Raw genomic sequence first — 24,309 nt, 5'->3', positions numbered from 1 at the left:
TACTATTGATGACCACAGATAATGGGGAGGTTTATCAATTTGTTTATGTAATGTTCCTGGCTTTCATACAAGACTTTTTTATTGTTTATTTCTTACCTGAACCTTTTTCACCAGTCCTTTTCTTTTCATCCTACAGTCACTGAAATGTTCTGGCATAGACTGAGAGGTAACACATGAATTATTATTTCCAAATTATGTTTTGCAGTCAAAGAAGAAAAAAAAATTATGATAACTACCATTTTAACAAATGTCTGACATGTTATGGTGACATGACAAAACTTTAATCGGTGGTGGTCCAGGTGCTGACACCCCTCTGATCACTAAAACAAAAGGGTGAGCAGATTTACATAAAGTCTACGAGTGTGTCTCAGTGTCAGAAGTACGTTAAAGAGTCACCAAATAAAACTTTTAATATAGTGTTCCTTGTGTAATTAGCAGACACTTTCCCAGTCACTTGCTTTTAAAATTATCAACATCAATATGTTTAAAATGTAATAGAAACAAGGTGGCTCTGTTCTGTTCGCTGCCACAATTAATACAGCGAGTTCGGTCTCCTCCCAGCCTGGCAGGAGTCCGAACACAGGAAGTGTTTCTCTGCACAGAGCTTGATTGACAGCTGCACAGAATGTGAAAGCTCCACAGATTCTCACTGAAATCTGCACAGACTGAAACATGCACAGAGCTTGAGGTCTTCTTTTCATCACAATGCTGCAACAATGTGAGGGCGGAAGTTGTCCCCCAGCAGGCTTCAGTGATGTCATTCCTGCTGGGAAACGCCCACTTTCTCCTATTAGATACACAGCTTTTTAAAGCTCTTAAATTGTTTTAAAGGGCAGGAGGGGGGTTAGGAGTAGTTAGGGAACATAGCCTGAGGTAGTTAAGAACAGTTTCTTTGGTTACAGGTACTTTTTAAAGATAGTTATCGGTAAAGTATGAATCCAATCATATAGTATACAATCCCTGTTCTCAAGATGAATGAGGTTCTGAGTCATGGGGCCCCCCCCGGCATTCACTCAATTATTACCTAATCACAGGATCTTCATGAGAAAATCCCTTTAGGGGTAGGGTCACATGGAATTAATCTGCAGCATATTTTATGCTGCGGATCTGTTGATGACCTAATCCTATATTGTGCTTCTAGCTGTACCCCCGTGTCCTGCTTGCAGCGGCAATGGTCGGTGGGGTTGCTGGGAGCTGACACTCTGTTGATCAACTATGGATAGCCTATCCCATAGATAAGCTATCAAAAGTTTTTTTCCTGGAAAACCCCTTTAAATACATTTTCGAATTTTACTGTATTCTTGACAACCTTTCTTATCTTCAGTATAGGTCCCCAAAATTTGATCATGGGGTGACCAACACTAAGCATATGGTACAGTCTGTCAACAAGAAGTGGCCCCTTTAAATGGCTGATCAGCAGGGGTGCCCGAGAGTCAGACCCCTACCAATCTAATGGCTTACCCCCCCTGAAGAGGTCTTAGTCCTGGATAAATTCCCGATAGCCCCTTAAACTAATGGGTCTGTGTCTCAATCCATACAAAACTGTAATCCCAGTCACAGCTGCTATGGTGTTGTGCCTTATAAACCATAAAAAGGGGATAAGCAGCCCTTTTAAACAGCGAATAGATAGGAGTGACAAGAATGGGACCCTCACCAATCTAATACTGATGGCCTATCCTAATTAAAACCCCTTTTACCCGATTATTTTGTGTCCCAGATGAGAAAAAGTCTTACCATGGAATCTATCTGTTCCAGGATTTTCATGAATTGCTCCACAGTTGTCTTTATCCTTTTTTCAAGCTTGCCAAGTGCTTCAACTTGCAGACTTTTATTGAGAAAACCCTGTAGAGCCAATGAAAATAATTTTAATTTAGTGTTTTTTTTTTTTTAACACCGGCAGAATGTGAGTGTAAAAGTAACTCAATTCATTAAAAACCTGTTGACGTCAGATGAGTGCATTAATTGGAATTAACCGAATTCATCCTGATAATTATTTTTTGTGATTTGCTTCAGATAAAGCTCCACATAACTACACTGCTCAAAGAAATAAAGGGAACACTAAGATAACACATCCTAGATCTGAATGAATGAACTAATCATATGAAATACTTTCATCTTTACATAGTTGAATGTGCGGACCACAAAATCACACAAAAATTATCAATCGAAATCAAATTTATCAACCCATGGAGGTCTGGATATGGAGTCACACTCAAAATCAAAGGGGAAAACCACACTACAGGCTGATCCAACTTTGATTTAATGTCCTTAAAACAAGTCAAAATGAGGCTCAGGAGTGTGAGTGGCCTCCATGTGCCTGTATGGCCTCACTACAATACCTGGGCATGCTCCTGATGAGGTGGCGGATGGTCTCCTGAGGGATGTCCTTCCAGACCTGGACTAAAGCATCTGCCAACTCCTGGACAGTCTGTGGTGCAACATGGCGTTGGTGGATGGAGCGAGGCATGATGTCCCAGATGTGCTCAATCGGATTCAGGTCTGGGGAATGGGTGGGCCAGTCCATAGCATCAATGCCTTCCTCTTGGAGGAATTGCTGACACACTCCAGCCACATGAGGTCTAGCATTGTCTTGAATTAGGAGGAACCCAGGGCCAACCGCACCAGCATATCGTCTCACAAGGGCTCTGAGGATCTAATCTCGGTACCTAATGGCAGTCAGACTACCTCTGGCAAGCACATTGAGGGCTGTGCGGCCCCCCAAAGAAATGCCACTCCACACCATTACTGACCCACCGCCAAACCAGTCACGCTGGAGGATGTTGCAGGCAGCAGAAAGTTCTTCACGTGAACTTGCTTTCATCTGTGAAGAGCACAGGGCGCCAGTGGCGAATTTGTCAATCTTGGTGTTCTCTGGCAAATGCCAAACGTCCTGCAAGGTGTTGGGCTGTAAGCACAACCCCCACCTGTGGATGTCGGGCCCTCATACCACCCTCATGGAGTCTGTTTCTGATCGTTTGAGTAGACACATGAACATTTGTGGCCTGCAGGAGGTCATTTTGCAGGGCTCTGGTAGTGCTCCTCCAGCTCCTCCTTGCATTAAGGTAGAGGTAGCAGTCCTGCTGCTGGGCTGTTGCCCTCCTACGGCCTCCTCAACGCAGGGGTGTGGAAATAAAAAAAATAAATACTTGTCCAAGGGACTAAAGCGGAACACAATCTACCTGTCCCTCAAGAAAATCCACTTGTCCTGGTAGATAAAATAATTTCAACCAAAATAGTACGATCCACCCCACTAGACCACCAGGGATGGATACAAGATCCCTTTAGACACTGCTGTCAACTTTGACAGCGGTGATCTAATGGTTTAATAGCGGCCACGGCGATCGCAGCATGCCAAAACTACAACACCCAGCATGCCCTGATACAGCCGATGGTTCTGTGGGTGTTGCAGTATGTTGCACTGTATAGTAGTACAGTTAAGGTTATTGTGTAACATGCTGGGAGTTGTAGTTTTGGTTCGTGTCAGCTACAGAGCCATAGGCTGTGTCAAGGAATACTGGGAATTGCAGTTAGTAACTACAACACCCAGCATGCCCTGATGCAGCCTATGGCTCTGCAGCTGACCCGAACCAAAACTACAACTCCCAGCATGTTACACTTTATAGTCCTACAGTTCAGGTTATGGTGCAACAAGTTGTAGTTTTGGTTGGGGCATGTTCGCGTGTATCTGTGGGGCTCTTGGTCGGCGGGTGAGTATGAAGGGGGCGGGATTCTGGTGGTGCAATTTAGTGCGGGTGGCCAGAAGACACTAAAAATAAATTAAATTAAACGGCACAGCGGCAGCGCCCCCCCCCCCCCCCCCCCCCACGAGACACGGCCCTTGGGCACTGCCCTAATGCCTGACGTGTCAGTCCGCCCCCATACAAAACATTTATGCATACACATATCATACATGCACCGGCCACTGCCCCCATACCATACATACAAACACACCCCCGCCACTGCCCCCAACATCATACATTACATACACACACACACGTCACACATACACTCACACCATACATATACAACCACCCTTCCTGCTGCCGCCTGCATTCTCTGCCACCTCACCTGAGTGCCCTCTCCCTCTCTTTCCCCCCTGTGTTTTCCCCGTGCAAACTTGCAGCCTCCCCGTGGTAGATTAGGTCCTTTGGAGACAGAGCAGGGGGAGGGATAGAGCTGTGTGCGGGGGAGGGGAGGAGCTGTGTACCGAGCTGTGTACGTCCTCGCTCTGCCCCTGCTGTGTCTTCATGTGTAATGTAGAACTGCGTCCTCCATCCTCCAGGAGGGGTAGATAAGGGGGCGTGGATTAATTATGTCATGCAAACGTGCGACCTCGGGCTCTGCGGTCAGCTGGAGGCCGCCGCCCCCTACATACACCCTGAGCGCCGGTGGGAGGTGCAGACTTGCATCGGCTCCTGCGCCTCACACCAGCATTAAAGAAAAATAAGGGGGAAGTCGGTCTTCACCTGCCTGGCGCCCGGAACTACATGTCCCGGGCGTCGGGCGATAGGATTTCCACATCCCTGTCCACGTCTCCTAATGTACTGGCCTGTCTCCTTGTAGCGTCTCCATGCTCTGGACACTACGCTGACAGACACAGAAAACCTTCTTGCCACAGCTTGCATCGATGTGCAATCCTGTATGAGCTGCACTACCTGAGCCACTTGTGACAAAATCATCAGCCAGGAAGCATAGGAACCGAGAAGTGGTCTGTGGTCACCACCTGCAGAACCACTCCTTTATTGGGGGAGTCTTGCTCATTGCCTATAATTTCCACCTGTTGTTGGTTCCATTTGCACAAGAGCATGTGAAATTGATTGTCAATCAGTGTTGCTTCCTGAGTGGACAGTGTGATTTCACAGCAGTGTCATTGACTTGGAGTTACATTGTGTTGTTTAAGTGTTCTCTTTATTTTTTTTGAGCAGTGAACATAGAAGAACAGGGACTCCTGTTTTTAACAGGATCCCCTACTCCTGCAAAGTAAGCAGTGACCGAAAATGGGTTCAAAGTTTTAACTAGATGGCATACCACTCCCTATTAGTTCAACAAAATAAAAAAGACAATGGCCCATATTTATCAATCAGCATGAAACCCTAATTGTCTGTTTTTTCTCACAACAACCAATCATAGCTCAACTTTCATATCTTAATAAGCTCTTGTAAAGTGAAAGTTGAGCTGTGATTGGTTGTTATGGGAAAAACTAGACAATTAGGGTTTCAGGCTGATTGATACATATGGGCCAATACAGCTTAATACCTGTTGGAAAAGTGGAGGAACCCATGGCTCTTATGAGGTTGAGCTTCGCTATAACTTACATATTCTGGTCTGACTTTAACAAAGCTGTTGGTTAAAATATACCACTCTCCCCTAAAGTTTACTTATTACTGCTTTACTTATAGCAGCCACTTTGAAGACTACCACCCCACCCACTATAAAAGTTGACCAGTTTTATAGGTTAGATAGCTTTCTGGGTGCACAGATCTAACACATTTTTATAAAATTTAGGCCAAAATGTATCATACTGTGTGAAAGAAAAACTGTAGTGATTTTCCCATAACAACCAATCACACCTCACAGCTTTTATATGTAAAGGAGCTCTGTTAAAGTGAAAGCTAAGCTGTGATTGGCTGTTATGGAGAAAATTTATCCTGTTTTTCTCTCCCACAGTTTATCTACTTCCAATTTATTTATTGTTACTCATCATTTAACCTAATGGACTAATCTCAAAGCATCAGTACAGTGACCCCCCCCCCACCCCCGAAAGCCCCGACATACGATAATTTCCACATGCGATGGCCTCTCAGAGGCAGCATCAACATACGATTCTTTTGTATGTCGGGGCCATCGCATAAACGGCTATCCCGCAGCACAGACTGCTTCAGCTACCACCGGATAGCCATTTACGGTGCCCCGTGTGGTCCGGTTATGATCACTTACCTGTCCACGGGGCTCCGGCGCGTCCTCTTCGGGATCCCTGCATCGTCGGCGCTCTCCATCGTCGTCATCACGTCGATGCGCACGCCGTCCCGTCATCCAATAGGAGCGGCGTGCGTAGCGATGTGATGGCGGCGACGGAGAGCGAGGATGCCGGGGAAGCAGTGGCCTTGCTGGAGCGTCGGGGACCGGCGACATCCCGGGCAGCGGTGACGGTCCGGAGCGGCGGGGACAGGTGAGTACAACTTACTATACCAGTGGTCTTCAACCTGCAGACCTCCAGATGTTGCAAAACTACAACACCCATCATGCTGGTTGTTGTAGTTTTGCAACATCTGGAGGTCCGCAGGTTGTAGACCACTGTCCTATACTTTACATTGCAGAGATCCCTCAACATGCGATGGTTTCAATAAACGATGGTCAGTTTGGAACGGATTACCATCGTATGTTGAGGGATCACTGTACTGATTTTATATGTTTATAACTTTCTAAATAAAGAGAATCTCTCATTTTAATACACTTAGACTACTTCTGCATTATATTAAGTTAAATTTATGCTGCTTCAAAAGCTCACTGCTTACGCTCCACAGAAAATACATGGTTCTAATGAAGCTGGGAATATAATTGTGTGTATGTTGTTACATTACCTTCTGGATGCCCGATAGCTCCTTGTTAACATCTTCTAGTTTGCTTGCTATTTGTTCAACAGATTTTTCCAAATCCTTTAGTTTCTTTAATTCAGATTCCTCCTCTGGACAGTTCTGTTGACAACATGTACATATGTATAACTATGGAGAAAACTAGACCACAATATAAAACTTCTATATGGTTAATAATGCACTCTAACAATGAAATATAAAACCTTTTTTTATTAAATTTGAACCAACCTGAGGTGATCCACACAGGGGCGGCGTTAATTACATACAGTACCTGGGGTAGAGTGACCATCTTAATTAGTGCAATTCTGTCCGTTCTAGATAATGGGAGTTTTGTCAAGATTTCACATTTACTCCGAATTATTATTATTTTTTTTTTTTAAAGGAAGCAGATTACCGGTAAGTTTCGTAAAATCCCGGGGTTGATTTGAGATGTTGATTCCCAAATAAGAGAAGGAATCTTCATCCCGAACCACTTCCAATGGGAGGTTAGTCTGTATTGGATCAAAGCCCAAAGACATATAAATAGATTTGCCCCAATTAATATAGAGACCGGAAACTCGACCAAATTGGTTTAGTACTGTCATTAATCTAGGAAAGCTATAGGATTGTAATCACACTTAAGACCAAAGCCCTTCAAACTATGATTATTTCTTATAGCTGTAGCCAGAGGTTCCAAGTATAGAGAAAAAAGTAAAGGTGAAATATAAAACCTTTACATAACTGTATAACATAATTGCTTCATCTACAGAAAGGGGGTTATGTGGCTGATAGAGGAGTATGGCAGCTAATATGGAAGAGGGGACCTATAAATGACACAATTACTCTGCCTTGGAAGGGTGTAATGAGGCTGGTGGAATAGCTAAAGCAGGTACTACATGAAGAGAGGACTCTGTGTCTTAACATAGCATAATAGGTACCACCTGCACTACAAGGTGTATTGCACACTCAGTGTCACCTTGCACTAATAATAGGGTGACTGGCACTTCAACTACAGAATCAGTAATCAAGCTATGGGTGACCGGTAGTGGAGGAAAGCAGGCAGAGCACTAACTGGTTTCCAGGGGGATATGGGCAGTGCGGCATGAACACAATTACGTGACTAATGAGGTGAAGAGGTTACCCTGAGCAACAAGGGGAACCAAGGAAAGGGGGTAATGACCTTATGGCATGCTGCTGGCCGGATGTAGGAGGATCCTGAGGAAAAACCACAAGACCATGAAGCTGAATAAATGTGGATGCTAAGTACAAATACAACGGCTAAAAGAGGCAATGGAGCTGTGAACAATTTTGTTGGCAATAGGAGATGCCAAATACAAATCCAATGACCATAGGAGACTATGGAGCTGCATATGCTTTCTCAGTGACTAAGTAGAGCTCTAATACAGCACAAATGGTCATAAGAGAGCATTAAGCTATATACATGCCCTATTATCATAGTAGACCATGGAGCCATACATGCGCAGAAGCATTAGGGGGAGTGGCATAACCCAGGGTAGTAGGGGGGAGTGCCAATGGCAGGCAAGCATAGAAAGGGCGAGACCTGGACCGATCACTAGAATACAAAAGTAACAACAACTTAACACCATGCATATTTATACTGAATTTATTTTTTATACTTTATTCTTTTTCAAAAGAGGTTTCATTTAGATCCATGTGGCTCATGTATTTTTCATATTTCATACCAGTCTGGCAGCAGCTTTTAGTATGTAAGGTCCATCAAGCGATCTTATTACGTCATATTGATGCCGGTTAAGAAAAAAAAGGTCCTGCTAAGGGTATCATCTATAGAAGCTGCACGATCATCAGGGCCAGTGTGGACCTGGGCAAAAATGGGGGCCCCCAGATTGCGTGACCAAAGATCACTATGTTGTGCTCCCTGAATTGTGCTGCATCTCAGCTAATGTGAGTAAATGAGATTGCGCTGCAAACCCCAAATGGCTGTGACTACAACATGACAAACGTAATAATTCCAGCCAAGATGAATTTGTGGCTGAGGTAATTTAGGGGTCACAACATGACCCCATTTGGGCAAATAAGCTCAGCTCAGCTCCCCCCCTTTGCAAGAACAAAGTCCACGGACAGCAGTGGAGTAACAGCAACTTGTAAGGACATACATAGAGAAATCCAGCACAAAACGGCATCATAAAATGTATGGTTACAGGAAACCACAGGGTCATAGAAAGCCATACATTTTATGATGCCGTTTTAAGGGTTTAATAAACCCCCTAAAGAGCAAGAACTGATTTGCGCTGGATTTCTCTACGTGTGACCACATTTACTTATACTAGCTAAGATTCAGCACAATTCAAGGAGAACAACATGGCAATCTTTGACTGTGCGACCAATTATTGCCATGTAGCCCTAACCTAATTCCGTCGTGTAAATGTAGCCTTATAGTAAATGTGGGCGCTATTACTGATAGGCAGCACTGAGAAGATCACTGTTTATCTGTGTGTGGTAACTATTACTGTATAAAGGACAAGATGGCCTTTATACAGTAATAGTTACCGCACACAGATAAACAGTGATCTTCTCAATGCTGCCTATCAGTAATAGCGCCCACATTTACTATAACAGGGATCTTCTCAGTGCTGCCTATCAGTAATAGCGCCCACATTTACTATAACAGGGATCTTCTCAGTGCTGCCTATCAGTAATAGCGCCCACATTTACTATAACAGTGATCTTCTCAGTGCTGCCTATCAGTAATAGCGCCCACATATACTATAACAGGGATCTTCTCAGTGCTGCCTATCAGTAATAGCGCCCACATTTACTATAACAGTGATCTTCTCAGTGCTGCCTATCAGTAATAGCGCCCACATATACTATAACAGGGATCTTCTCAGTGCTGCCTATCAGTAATAGCACCCACATTTACTATAACAGTGATCTTCTCAGTGCTGCCTATCAGTAATAGCGCCCACATTTACTATAAGGCTACATTTACACGACGGAATATTTACTCAGAGAATCTCCGTGCGGATATTCCGAAAACTGTGGGGCACCGGCATAATATGCCAGTGCTAGGACCGCACAGGAATAGACAGCTATGCATTCTGTGCGGACTCCACACAAAGAAAGAACACATTCTTTGTGCAGACACTGAAAATTGAATTTCCGTGCTGGAAACTCTGGCACGGAAATTCCACCGTGTGCACAGTGCAGCAGAATCCTGTTAAATTCAATGGGCCCACATATATTATAACAGTGATCTTCTCAGTGCTGCCTGTCACTAATAGCGGCCACATATACTATAACAGTGATCTTCTCAGTGCCACCTGTCACTAATAGCGCCCACATATACATACTGTAACAGTGATCTTCTCAGTGCTGCCTATCAGTAATAGTGCCCACATATACTATAACAGTGATCTTCTCAGTGCTGCCTGTAAGTAATAGTGCCCACATATACTATAACAGTGATCTTCTCAGTGCTGCCTGTAAGTAATAGTGCCCACATATACTATAACAGTGATCTTCTCAGTGCTGCCTGTAAGTAATAGTGCCCACATATACTATAACAGTGATCTTCTCAGTGCTGCCTATCAGTAATAGTGCCCACATATACTATAACAGGGATCTTCTCAGTGCTACCTATCAGTAATAGTGCCCACATATACTATAACAGGGATCTTCTCAGTGCTACCTATCAGTAATAGTACCCACATATACTATAACAGTGATCTTCTCAGTGCTGCCTGTAAGTAATAGCACCCACGTATACTATAACAGTGATCTTCTCAGTGCTGCCTGTAAGTAATAGCACCCACGTATACTATAACAGTGATCTTCTCAGTGCTGCCTGTCATTAATAGCACCCTCATATACTATAACATTGAACTTCTCAGTGCTGCCTGTCAGTAATAGCGCCCTCATATACTATAACATTGAACTTTTCAGTGCTGCCTATCAGTAATAGCGCCCTCATATACTATAACAGTGATCTTCTCAATGCTACCTATCAGTAATAGCGCCCTCATATACTATAACAGTGATCTTCTCAGTGCTGTTTATCAGTAATAGCGCCCTCATATACTATAACAGGGATCTTCTCAGTGCTGCCTGTCAGTAACAGCACCCACATATACCATAACAGTGATCTTCTCAGTGCTGCCTATCAGTAATAGCGCCCTCATATACTATAACAGTGATCTTCTCAATGCTACCTATCAGTAATAGCGCCCTCATATACTATAACAGTGATCTTCTCAGTGCTGTTTATCAGTAATAGCGCCTTCATATACTACAACAGCGATCTTCTCAGTGCTGCCTGTCAGTAACAGCGCCCACATATACTATAACAGTGATCTTCTCAGTGCTGCCTGTCAGTAACAGCGCCCACATATACCATAACAGGGATCTTCTCAGTGCTGCCTATCAGTAATAGTGCCCACATTTACTATAACAGTGATCTTCTCAGTGCTGCCTATCAGTAATAGTACCCACATATACTATAACAGCGATCTTCTCAGTGCTGCCTGTCAGTAACAGCGCCCACATATACTATAACAGTGATCTTCTCAGTGCTGCCTATCAGTAATAGCGCCCTCATATACTATAACAGTGATCTTCTCAGTGCTGCCTGTCAGTAATAGTGCCCACATATACTATAACAGTGATCTTCTCAGTGCTGCCTGTCAGTAATAGCACCCACATATACTATAACAGTGATCTTCTCAGTGCTGCCTGTCAGTAATAGCACCCACATATACTATAACAGTGATCTTCTCAGTGCTGTTTATCAGTAATAGCGCCTTCATATACTATAACAGTGATCTTCTCAGTGCTGCCTGTTAGTAACAGCGCCCACATATACTATAACAGTGATCTTCTCAGTGCTGCCTATCAGTAACAGCGCCCACATATACTATAACAGTGATCTTCTCAGTGCTGTTTATCAGTAATAGTGCCTTCATATACTATAACAGTGATCTTCTCAGTGCTGCCTGTCAGTAACAGTGCCCACATATACCATAACCGGGATCTTCTCAGTGCTGCCTATCAGTAATAGTGCCCACATATACTATAACAGGGATCTTCTCAGTGCTGCCTATCAGTAATAGCGCCCTCATATACTATAACAGTGATCTTCTCAATGCTACCTATCAGTAATAGTGCCCTCATATACTATAACAGTGATCTTCTCAGTGCTGCCTGTCAGTAACAGCGCCCACATATACTATAACAGTGATCTTCTCAGTGCTGTTTATCAGTAATAGTGCCTTCATATACTATAACAGTGATCTTCTCAGTGCTGCCTGTCAGTAACAGTGCCCACATATACCATAACAGGGATCTTCTCAGTGCTGCCTATCAGTAATAGTGCCCACATATACTATAACAGGGATCTTCTCAGTGCTGCCTGTCAGTAATAGCTGCACTGAGAAGATCACTGTTATAGTATGTGTGGGCGCTATTACTGACAGGCAGCACTGAGAATGAGAAGATCACTGCCCACAATATCTGTTAGTGGTTCCACACTGGGTAGGCAGCGATACATGTGCTGTAATTGAATATCCATTGCACAGACCATACACATACAGATACCATACACATACAGCACAGACTTAGTATGGATCTTCCAAGACCTGCGATGACATCATCAGGAGTCCTAGCCTATAGGAGTCATTGCATCGAAGGTACGTAGTAAGTCTGAGTGCGTTGTCTATGGGCCCTCTGCAGCCTGGACAGCTTTAGGACTATACGAACAGATTTTACCGCAATTTTGCGCAAAATGCAGTAGTGTTAGTAATTCCTTAAAGCTTTTCAGGGGCCCCTTTTGGATGGTAGCTCTGGGCAACTGCCCAGATTGTCCCCCCCCCAATGCCGGCCCTGACGATAAATGCATTTAGGATGATTTTGTATACATGATTTTGTCCACAATGTGTAAAATGAAAAATACGTAAGCCGCATGAATACAATTTAATCCTCTTTTCCATTATTTTGTTTTTCTAATTGATTTAACAATTGAACCACAATTCAAAAGTAATGACTGATTTTCATCATTTTCAGTACATTTTTATTCATTATTCCTTTTGTCAATTTCAAGTTATTTCAGGGAGCACTGTGGGTTTTTCTGTCTTTTACAGAAGGGTACCAACAATTTTGTCCACATCTGTAAATTATGAAGTTTCTCTAGGTGGATTGTGCCAGGAACCCAGGTATTTTATTCTACAGATCCTCCACAATACCTCGGCTGGTATGCTTCAGTCCTGACACCTGGGAGGCTGCACCATTTTTCTCACACCTGCAGAAAAAGTGAAAAGAAGAAAGACTCCAATTCGCGCAGCAATCCAATATAATCCAATGCCAGAGTAGCTATAACTCTCCAAGAGAGTTTTATTGTCCAAAAACAAGCGCTTATGGAGCTCTTATGGCTCCTTGTTCAGGAGAAGTCCCGTAACCTGAGGAAGGAGCCATAAGAGCTCCGAAAGCGCTTGTTTTTGGACAATAAAACTCTCTTGGAGAGTTATAGCTACTCTGGCATTTGATTATATTGGATCGCTGTGCGAATTGGAGTCTTTCTTCTTTTCACTATTTCTGCATATCCTACTGGCTTGAACTGTATGTCAGGCCAGCTATAGCTCCTACGCTGCACATCCTGGCATCTTGGCTTCTCCCCGGAGTGGGATTGATCCACCTTTCATGGTGTTGTGGCTTCCCCACAAATTTAAGCTGAGCTGCATACATTTCACCTGTTTAAGCGCTCTGTGCTTTTTTTGTGTTTTCTCTTTCCACACCTGCATAGTGGTTGTGTCTGTTGCCCACCCTAAAGATGTGAGGAGTTCCCCAATGGGGGCCTCTACAGCATTTGTGATAAATGTATTGCCCTATGAGAAGCTCTGCTTTCCTTTTGACTATATAGTCAGGCTTGTAACCAAGATACAGATCAAGGTGTGAGGTTTTAATATACCACGTCTATATCTACAAGCATTTGTGCTCTCAAACACTAATACATAAAAATTCCAGCATCTCCTCGTAAATTTCATAAAATGCAAGGAACCAGAACTCTTTAGAACAAAATGATAGCTCAATCGAAGGGGTTTTCTGATCATAGTACATGAGGGCATATGACTAAGATAAGCTGTCACTTACTAAACAATGGAGGTCAATGGGGGCTGTGTTTCCTTGCATAGAAAAACTCCTAGCTACTCGCTGTGCAGGGGAAAACTGAGGGGAAGGTGTTTCATTCTCTGGATCCGCAGAAGTCACAAATGTTGGAACCCCATGATCAGATTGTTATGGCTTAGCCTAGAAAAATTGCATACCATTCAGTTATGGGAATAAACCTTTTCACATTTTCCTGCCTTTCTGAAAGCAACCATGTTTGTTCACTGTAATGTACTCTCTCCATAGAAATAGGAGAAACATTCATTTCAGCAATACTTACTATTTAACACATTTTACAAGCAGACATACTGAACAGATATGCAAGTAAATAGACAAAATCTAAATTTACCTTCTTTCCAATTAGCATTACTTTACAGCCATTCTTGATACCCAGCGATGAAAGGGTCTGTTCCATTTCCTTAAGTGATTTCCCTTAATGCATAGAAAACAACACACAATAAACTTACAAACCAGTTTATTCCCCAAAAAGATCTGAATTTACCCAACAAAAAAAATTATCTATACATTTTTGCATCATTTTACAATTTCTGTCCAGTCTGTTTCTTAAAAAAAATTTAAGTGTGGAACTTTTTCAGTAGATACATAGGCTTACGGAATTGGCACTCGGAGATCAGCTGCTATTATTGGCACGCGAGCAGCAGGAGATTTAAATCCCCCTTTGATATTGGGAAATTACTAACGGATACTGTGGGTGTCCAAGCACTCTGAGACGCCATTATCACCCCCATCCGGTGAACAGCTACAGAGACTGGCCAACATTTTGGCAGGATTCAAATCTCCCACTGCCCGCTTGCCAATCAAAGCCGCTGATCCTCTGCATTACAGATCCATGCAGAGAGCTGCACTCAGCATGCACTACCACCACCATCGTGTGCTGGGCAGCCTATGGAATAATAATACTAATTAAGTTTTTCCCCATTTTTCTACCCCCAATACCCATCATGAGAACGTGAAAACAGAATTTCAGAAATGTTTAAAAATATATATAAAAAAAAAAAAATTTGGAATGTATATAAGTATTACAACCATTTGTCATGACACTTGGAATTTATCTCTTGAGCCTCCCATTTCTCTTGATCATCTCTGAGATGTTTCTATACCTTGACTGAAGTCACCCACCTGTGGTAAATTCAGGTAAGTGGGCAGGATTTGGAAACACCCAGCCTGGTCTATATAGAGTCTCACAGTTGATAATGTATATCAGAGCAAAAACCAAGATATGAGGGAGAAAGAACTGCCTGTAGTGCTAAGAGACAGTACTGTGTAAAGCCACATATCTGAAGAAGAATAGAAAAAGATTTGGCTGCACTGAAAGCTCCCAAGAGCACAGTGACCTACATCATTTTTAAATGGAAGAAGCTTGAAACAATCAGGACTTTTCCTAGAGCTGGCTGCCCCATTAAACTAAGCATTTAGGGGAGAAGAGCCTTGGTAAGAGAGATAACCAAGAATCCAATGATCACTCTGGCTAAGCTTCAAAGATCCTGTGTCCAGATAAGAGAAACTTCCAGAAAGTCAAATGTCACTGCAGCACTCCACCAGTCGAAATATTATAGCAGAGTTTCCAGAAAGAAGCCTCTCCTTAGTAAAAAAATAAATAAATAAAAATAAAAAAAGACACATGAAAGCCCTCCTGAAGTTTGCAGAAAGCTTGTCTAAAGTCTGGTTAAAGATTCTGGCCACAATTCTAAGCGCTATGTCTAGAAGAAAGCAGGCACTGCTCATCACCTGCCCAATATGGTGTATTTGAACAATTCTTCTACACATTTAATTTGTGTCATGGTAACGTGTACATGCGCCAAACTTGTTAAATGGTGCAGGGCATGTGATAAATATGGGGCTAGAACATATTTTTTTGGGAAACGACACTTCAGTGGATCACTTTGTTTGGTTTCACTTGTGCTTTTTAACAGGTTTGCGCCAAAATGGGTGACTTTTTACATATGCCGTCCACAGACAGCTTTGTAAGACAGGTCTGGGCTTGGGCAGATTTGCGACAAATTGTGTGACAAATTGCAAATGATAAATCTATGACCACTGCTTTAAAGTTACTACACACCTTGATTTCTAGTGTAAAACAAAAGTTGCAGGAAAAGTCTCAAATTTTACACTGAGAAAATTTCTGTGACAAATCAACCCATAAAAAAAAAAAAGAAAAAACAAAACAAAACCAGGTAAATCCTTTGATAAATGCCCCCCCCCCCCCCCCCCAATGACCCTAAGCACACAGCCAAGAGAAAACAGCACTATGAATGTCCTTGAGTGGCCCAGCCAGAGCCCGGACTTAAAGCAAATCAAGCATTTTTTTTTTTTTGTAAACATGGCTTCCACAAACGGTCCCCATGCAGTCTGACGGAGCTTGAGAGGATCTGCCGAGAAGAACAGCAGAGAATCCTTAAATCTAGGCATGCAATCCTTGTGGCATCACACCCAAGGACACTGGAGGCTGTAATCGCTGCCAAAGGTGCTTCAACGAGACATCGGAGGGGCAGTAGACATCGTTTATCTAGATTTTTTTAAGGCTTTTGACACCGTCCCACATACTTGTCAATAGAGCTTGGACTCCCATATTGTTGAGTGGATTAGGCAGTGGTTGAATGACAGACAACAGAGGGTTGTAGTCAATGGAGAATATTCAGAGCAAGGTCTTGTTACCAGTGAGGTGCCTCAGGGATCTGTACTGGGACCAATTTTGTTTAATATCTTCATTAGTGATATCGCAAAAGGTCTCGATGGTAAGGTGTGTCTTTTTGCTAATGACACAAAGATATGTAACAGGGTTGATGTCCCTGGAGGGATACGCCAAATGGAAAAGGATTTAGGAAAACTAGAAGAATGGTCAGAACTCTGCCAACTGAAATTTAATGTGGATACGTGCAAGATAATGCACCTGGGGCGTAAAAACCCTCGGGCAGAATATAGAATATGTGACACAGTCCTGACCTCTGTATCTGAGGAAAGGGATTTAGGAGTAATTATTTCAGAAGACGTAAAGGTAGGAAGACAATGTAATAGAGCAGCAGGAAACGCTAGCAGAATGCTTGGATGTATAGGGAGAGGTATAAGCAGTAGAAAGAGAGAAGTGCTCATGGCGCTGTACAGAACACTGGTGAGACCTCACTTGGAGTATTGTGCGCAGTACTGGAGGCCGGATCTCCAAAAGGATATAGATACTCTAGAGAGAGAGTTCAGAGAAGAGCTACTAAACTAGTACATGGATTGCAGGATAAAACGTACCAGGAAAGGTTAAAGGACCTTAACATGTATAGCTTGGAAGAAAGAAGAGACAGAGGGGAAATGATAGAGACTTGTAAATACATAAAGGGAATCAACACGGTAAAGGAGGAGAAGATATTTAACCCCTTTAGGACTCAGGGTTTTTCCGTTTTTGCACTTTCGTTTTTTCCTCCTTACCTTTTAAAAATCATAACCCTTTCAATTTTCCAACTAAAAATCCATATTATGGCTTATTTTTTGCGTCGTCAATTCTACTTTGCAGTGACAGTCATTTTACCCAAAAATGCACGGCAAAACGGAAAAAAAAATCATTGTGCGACAAAATCGAAAAATAAAACGCCATTTTGCAACTTTTGGGGGCTTCCGTTTCTACGTAGTGCATATTTCGGTAAAAATTACACCTTATCATTATTCTGTAGGTCCATACGGTTAAAATGATACCCTACTTATATAGGTTTGATTATGTCGCACTTCTGGAAAAAATCATAACTACATGCAGGAAAATTTATACGTTTAAAAATGTCATCTTCTGACCCCTATAACTTTTTTATTTTTCCATGTACAGGGTGGTATGAGGGCTCATTTTTTTAGTTTTTATCGGTATGATTTTTGTTTTGATTGGACTTTTTGATCACTTTTTATTCATGTTTTAATGGTATAAAAAGTGACCAAAATACGCTTTTTTGGACTTTGGAATTTTTTTGCGCGTACGCCATTGACTGTACGGTTTAATTAATGATATATTTTTATAGTTCGGACATTTACGCACGCGGCGATACCACATATGTTTATTTTTTTTTTTTTACATTGTTTTATTTTTTTTATGGGAAAAGGGGGGTGATTCAAACTTTTATGAGGGATGGGGTTAAATGACCTTTATTAACACTTTTTTTTAACATTTTTTTGCAGTGTTATAGGTCCCATAGGGACCTATAACACTGCACACACTGATCTCCTATGCTGATCACTGGCGTGTATTAACACGCCTGTGATCAGCATTATCGGCGCTTGACTGCTCCTGCCTGGATCTCAGGCACGGAGCAGTCATTCGCCGATCGGACACCGAGGAGGCAGGTAAGGGCCCTCCCGGTGTCCTACAAGCTGTTCGGGACGCCGCGATTTCACCGCGGCGGTCCCGAACAGCCCGACTGAGCAGCCGGGATACTTTCAGTTTCACTTTAGAAGCGGCGGTCAGCTTTGACCGCCGCTTCTAAAGGGTTAATACCGCACATCGCCGCGATCGGCGATGTGTGGTATTAGCCGCGGGTCCCGGCCGTTGATGAGCGCCGGGACCGACGCGATATGATGCAGGATTGCGGCGCGATCCCGCTTCATATCGCGGGAGCCGGCGCAGGACGTAAATATACATCCTGTGTCGTTAAGGGGTTAAAAGAAGAAAAACTACCACAAGAGGACATAGTTTTACATTAGAGGGGCAAAGGTTTATGCAGTAATATCAGGAAGTATTACTTTACTGAGAGAGTAGTGGATGCATGGAATAGCCTTCCTGCAGAAGTGGTCGCTGCAAATACAGGGAAGGAGTTTAACCATGCATGGGATAAGCATAAGGCTATCCTTCATATAAGATAGGGCCAGGGAGTATTCATAGTATTCAGATTATTGGGCAGACTAGATGGGTCAAATGGTTCTTATCTGCCAACACATTCTATTTTTCTATAAGTACAGAATAAAGGGTCTGAATACTTATGTCAATGAAATATTTTAGGTTTTCCTTTTTAATAAATAAGCAAATATTTCTAACAGTGTCATTATGAGACATTGGGGGAGATTTATCAAAACCTGTGTGGAGAAAAAGTTAACCAGTTGTCCTTAACAACCAATCAGATTGCTTCTTTCATTTTCCAGAGGCCCTTTTTAAAATGAAAGAAGCAATCTGATTGGTTGCTATTGGCAACTGCACCACACTTCCTCTCCGATTGAGTGCAGAATAATGGGGGGTAAACTATATATTTCAGTACAAGTTCACAACAGAATAACTTGTGAATAAAAAGTAAAAGGATCTGAAGACCTTCCAAATGAACTGTAGGAAGCTGAGGAAGATGCTACTGGGTCCATAAGAAAGGTGGACCAAACTGAAGGCTACCCCCCCCCCCCCCAACCCCTTTAAAAACTCATATCATTGATTGTCCTAGAAGACTAAAAGGATAGAATAGTAATGTACCTTTGTATATGAGTTTCTGTGAGGCAAGGGGTACCCCAGTGATTTTCTCCACACTTAACGCCATGTCCTGAAGAGTGGGCTCATCATGCTCTTCCTTGGCAACAACTTGCAGTTTGTGCTTTTCACTTCCTGGAAAAAAATATAATTATTTTTAGTCATAGGGAATATTACAGGGGTTATCCAGGATTAGAATCACAGAGCTGATTTGTTCAAAAAACAGGTTGTGTGTGGTATTGCAGCTCAGTTCAATTCAATGGAACCAAGTGGTAATACCACAAAACCTAAGAACAGGGGTGGTACTCTTTTTGGAAGAAATTATCCGTTATTCTGTTCCTGGATAACCCCTTTAAGCTCAGGTCTCGCCCTCTATGGGGGAGATTTATCAAAACCTGTGCAGAGGAAAAGTTGCTGATTTGCCCATAGCAACCAATCAGATCGCTACTTTCATTTTTCAGAGGCCTTTTCAAAAATGAAAGAAGCGATCTGATTGGTTGCCATGGGCAACTCAGCAACTTTTCCTCTGGACAGGATTCGATAAATCTCAATGGTATTGCCACTTATTCCACTCAATACAAGTGGGATAAAACAGGAAATCTAATACTCTCGCTGAATTACGTTAGCCTCTGGTAATGGCTGGGTAGTATTAGTGATCGACCGATATTGATACCGATATCGATAACCTGTGAACTTTCAGGCCGAAAACTTCGTGCATATTCCGTGCATTTAAATTTTTGGGCATTTTAAAGCAGGGCCATGTACACTGAGGACAAGCAGGGCTCTGTGCACCGACGACAAGCAGGCCTCTGTGCACCGTGGACAAGCAGGCCTCTGTGCACCGTGGACAAGCAGGCCTCTGTGCACCGTGGACAAGCAGGCCTCTGTGCACCGTGGACAAGCAGGCCTCTGTGCACCGTGGACAAGCAGGCCTCTGTGCACCGTGGACAAGCAGGCCTCTGTGCACCGTGGACAAGCAGGCCTCTGTGCACCGTGGACAAGCAGGCCTCTGTGCACCGTGGACAAGCAGGCCTCTGTGCACCGTGGACAAGCAGGCCTCTGTGCACCGTGGACAAGCAGGCCTCTGTGCACCGTGGACAAGCAGGCCTCTGTGCACCGTGGACAAGCAGGCCTCTGTGCACCGTGGACAAGCAGGCCTCTGTGCACCGTGGACAAGCAGGCCTCTGTGCACCGTGGACAAGCAGGCCTCTGTGCACCGTGGACAAGCAGGCCTCTGTGCACCGAGGACAAGCAGGCCTCTGTGCACCGAGGACAAGCAGGCCTCTGTGCACCGAGGACAAGCAGGCCTCTGTGCACCGAGGACAAGCAGGCCTCTGTGCACCGAGGACAAGCAGGCCTCTGTGCACCGAGGACAAGCAGGCCTCTGTGCACCGAGGACAAGCAGGCCTCTGTGCACCGAGGACAAGCAGGCCTCTGTGCACCGAGGACAAGCAGGCCTCTGTACACCGAGGACAAGCAGGCCTCTGTACACCGAGGACAAGCAGGCCTCTGTACACCGAGGACAAGCAGGCCTCTGTACACCGAGGACAAGCAGGCCTCTGTACACCGAGGACAAGCAGGCCTCTGTACACCGAGGACAAGCAGGCCTCTGTACACCGAGGACAAGCAGGCCTCTGTACACCGAGGACAAGCAGGGTTCTGTACACCGAGGACAAGCAGGGCCCTGTACCAGAGAGAGAGAGCAGGGCAGCGGGCACACTGATAGGTGGCACAGTGAACTCTGACGTGGAGCTGCTGCATTTAGACGTGAGGTCATGTCTCCCCCATGTTAACGTAACCTCACGTCTAAGCGCAGCAGCGCCACGCCGGAGTTCAAAGCACCTCTCCCAGGCAGCCACTGCGGTTCTCTTACAGGGCTGCCGTGGCTGTGTGGGAGATGCAAAAAAGCAGCCAGCAGCACCATTTATTTTTATATAGCACTCATTAGGGCTAAACCAGAATTGGGACAGGAGTGTGATAGATTTCATAGCAAGTGGGTTTCATAACCTTTTGTATTCAACAAGTGCGGTGTATAGCTATGTTCACATAACTCTAAATCTGCTGTAAGGGTGTAAGTGTTGAATATGATATGGTTTTTCATTTAGAGTAGTTGTCCAGTGTCATTTTTTTTTACTAATTTGCCCAGCCTGCCTAATAAAACCTGGACAGTGGCACCGCTTTCCTGGGAGCAGCAGATCGTAGGGTCTACAGCCAGGAGAACTGACAGTGCTGCTCACCAATCACTAGCCAAGACAGGACACCCCTGCAGCCCAACAGATAGGGGATAAGATGTCTGATCGCGGGGGTCCCGCCGCTGTGGACCCCTGCCATCTCTGCTGCGGCACCCCAGACATCCGGTGGACGGCGCAAACTCTGCTCTGTGCTGTATGACTGGCGATATGGGGCAGAGGCTCGTGACGTCACAGCCATGCCACCTCAATGCAGGTCTATGGGAGGGGGCATGATGGACCTCACGCCCCCTCCCATAGACTTACATTGAGCGGGCGTGGCTGTAACATCACGAGCGGGGCATGGCCATGATGTCACGAGCCTTCGGAGCTGCAACCGACTCAGATGCAAATGAACGCGGGGAGCAGCAGAAAGATCTAGGGGTCCTGCCGCTGTTGACCCCCACAATCTCCCTGCTGCACGCTGCGTTCGTTTAGAGCATCGGGTGCAGCGCCGGAGGCTCGTGATTCTCCCTCAATACAAGTCTATGGGAGGGGATGTGGCGGATGTCACGCCCCCTGCCATAGACTTGCATTGAGGGGGCGTGAGCGGAGCCTGACTGTGACGTCACGAGCCTCCATCGCGCATCGCAAGTCAGCTCGGTTCCCCTGATGTCTGGGGTGCCGCAACTGAGATTGTGGGGGTCCGCAGTGGCAGGAAATTCCCCCCCCCCTCCCCCCGATCTGACATCTTTTCCCCTATCCTTTGGATAAGGCATAAGATATCTACGGGCGAAGCACCCTTTTAAGCTCCCATTCCATAAACCAGAACTGTACTGACTGGTTGCTTCTATTTCTGAGCTACTGCAATCAATCGATGTTTCACTTTAGGTAAAACTGCGTTTTTTTTTAAGTGGAGAAATAAAAAACTGTCTGTGGTTTTTGCTCCTGTAAACAAGCCTTTAAAGGGCCCTGTCAGATCCAAACACATTTTATATGTTGCATCTGATGAAAATTAAAGCCCTTTTATAATTATGGTTGTTTCTTGGAACTTAAAGGGGTATTCTAGTCTAGTAAAAAAATATATATATATTTGTTTCATGTTAATTGGCTCCTGAAATTTAAACAGATTTGTAAATTAGACCATGCAGAAAGGAATAGGATGCCACTCGCAAATGGAATGCAAATATAGAAAAATTTATTGACTTCCATAGGTCAGGCGGGTACAAAAGGTACCAGTAGAAGCGGCAGGGGGCCGTGAGACGGACGTAGTTCCAATCTGTCTGCTCCTTCCCTCACCTTTGTACCCGCCTGACCTATGGAAGTCAATTAATTTTTCTATATTTGCATCCCATTTGCAAGTGCCATCCTATTCCTTTCTGCATGGACTATTACGTTGCCTATCGCTACTAGGATTTGAGCACTGCTCACGGCAGATTGCACTGGGAACCGCACCTGCAATACCTCCAGGAGAGTCGTTATGTGCAGAGGCCAGTAGTGCTATCCCCCACCTCTTTTTTGTTTCATAGATTTGTAAATTACTTCTATTAAAAAATCTTATTCCTTCCAGTACTTATCAGCTGCTGAAGTTGAGTTGTTCTTTTCTGTCTAACAACAGTACTCTCTAGAAGCATGAGAGGTTTGCTATGGGGATTTGCTCCTACTCTGGACAGTTCCTGAGACAGACAGAGGTGTCAGCAGAGAGCACTATGTCAGACAGAAACGAACAACTCAACTTCAGCAGCTGATAATTCCTGGAAGGATTAAGATTTTTTTCATAGAAGTAATTTGCAAATCTGTTTAACTTTCTGGAGCCAGTTGATATGAAAAAGTTTTTTTTAACTGGACTACCACTTCCCACATTCCTAGGAAAGAGTCTCCTAGGACTGTATCCACCTTTTCCAGCCCACCGGAGCACCTGAAAGCTGAACTAATTTATGCAGGAAAAGTCATCAACTGCCGAGCCGAGAAGTTCGTGACGAATCGAATTTACTGTAAATTCGCTCATCTCTATCCATGACGTACACGTAAACAAATACCAAAGTCCAAAATTGCACATTTTTGGTCTTTTACTACAACATAAACATTTTTATAAAGAGCTATCAAAAAGTCTCATCAAATCGATGATCAATGGTACCAAATAAAACTAAAGACCACGGCAGAAAAAATGATCCCTCATACATCACTGCATGCGGGGGAAAAAAAGGTTTTATCGGTCAGAAGAGAACAATTTTCAGCATACATATTTTGGTGCATGTAGCTAAAAAAAATGTAAGTAGTAAAATAAAGTAAAACCTACATAAATAAAGTATCCTTGTAATCGTATGGACCTACAAAATAAAGATAATGTGTAATTTTGACCGAAAAGTGCACTGTCTAGAAACGGTAGCCAGAATTTTCACCCCACAAGTAATTTTGTTTTTGTTTTGCCGCAGATTTTGTTATAAAGTCAATGATGTCATGACCAAGTACAATTGGTCTGTAGGTCGTTATATGGGTCTGTAGGTGCAAAATTGAAAGTGTTATGGTATTTAAAAGGGGAGGAGGAAAAAACAAATGTACAAAACTAAAATTGGCCTGATCCTTAACCCCTTGGGGACTCAGGGTTTTTCCGTTTTTGCACTTTTTTTCCCTCCTCCCTCATAACCCTTTCAATTTTGCACCTACAGACCCATATGATGGCTTATTTATTGAGCCACCAATTCTACTTTGTAATGACATCAGTCATTTTACCCAAAAATCTACGGCGAAACCAAAATAAAAGTCATTGTGCAACCAAATTGAAGAAAAAGCACCATTTTGTAACTTTTGGGGGCTTCCGTTTCTGCACAGTACATTTTTTGGTAAAAATGACACATTCTCTTTATTCTGTAGGTCCATACAATTAAAATGATACCCTACTTATATAGGTTTTATTTATTATTACTTCTGAAAAAAATCATAACTACATGCAGGAAAATTTATATGTTTCAAAATGTCATCTTCTGACCCTTTGATAACT

General features: G+C 43.6%; 1 protein-coding gene across 2 annotated transcripts in view; it reads right to left on the bottom strand.

Annotated features, from left to right (window-relative positions):
- BAG1 (BAG cochaperone 1) overlaps positions 1-24,309 on the bottom strand; it is a 56,992-nt gene that overhangs the window by 16,102 nt on the left and 16,581 nt on the right. For both annotated transcript variants that reach the window (XM_056520761.1, XM_056520760.1), the window contains exons 2-6: positions 19,147-19,275; positions 14,056-14,138; positions 6,582-6,695; positions 1,735-1,842; positions 97-159 (exon numbers count right to left, since the gene is read on the bottom strand). In XM_056520761.1, coding sequence (XP_056376736.1) covers positions 97-159; positions 1,735-1,842; positions 6,582-6,695; positions 14,056-14,138; positions 19,147-19,275 — 497 coding nt within the window. The remainder of the gene's footprint in view (positions 1-96; positions 160-1,734; positions 1,843-6,581; positions 6,696-14,055; positions 14,139-19,146; positions 19,276-24,309) is intronic.

The sequence above is a fragment of the Hyla sarda genome, chromosome 5 (genome assembly GCF_029499605.1).
Source record: "Hyla sarda isolate aHylSar1 chromosome 5, aHylSar1.hap1, whole genome shotgun sequence".
In the NCBI taxonomy this organism is placed as follows: Eukaryota; Metazoa; Chordata; class Amphibia; order Anura; family Hylidae; genus Hyla; species Hyla sarda.
The sequence above is the reverse complement of the archived record's forward strand: the minus strand, read 5'-3'. Positions and strand labels throughout refer to the sequence as shown.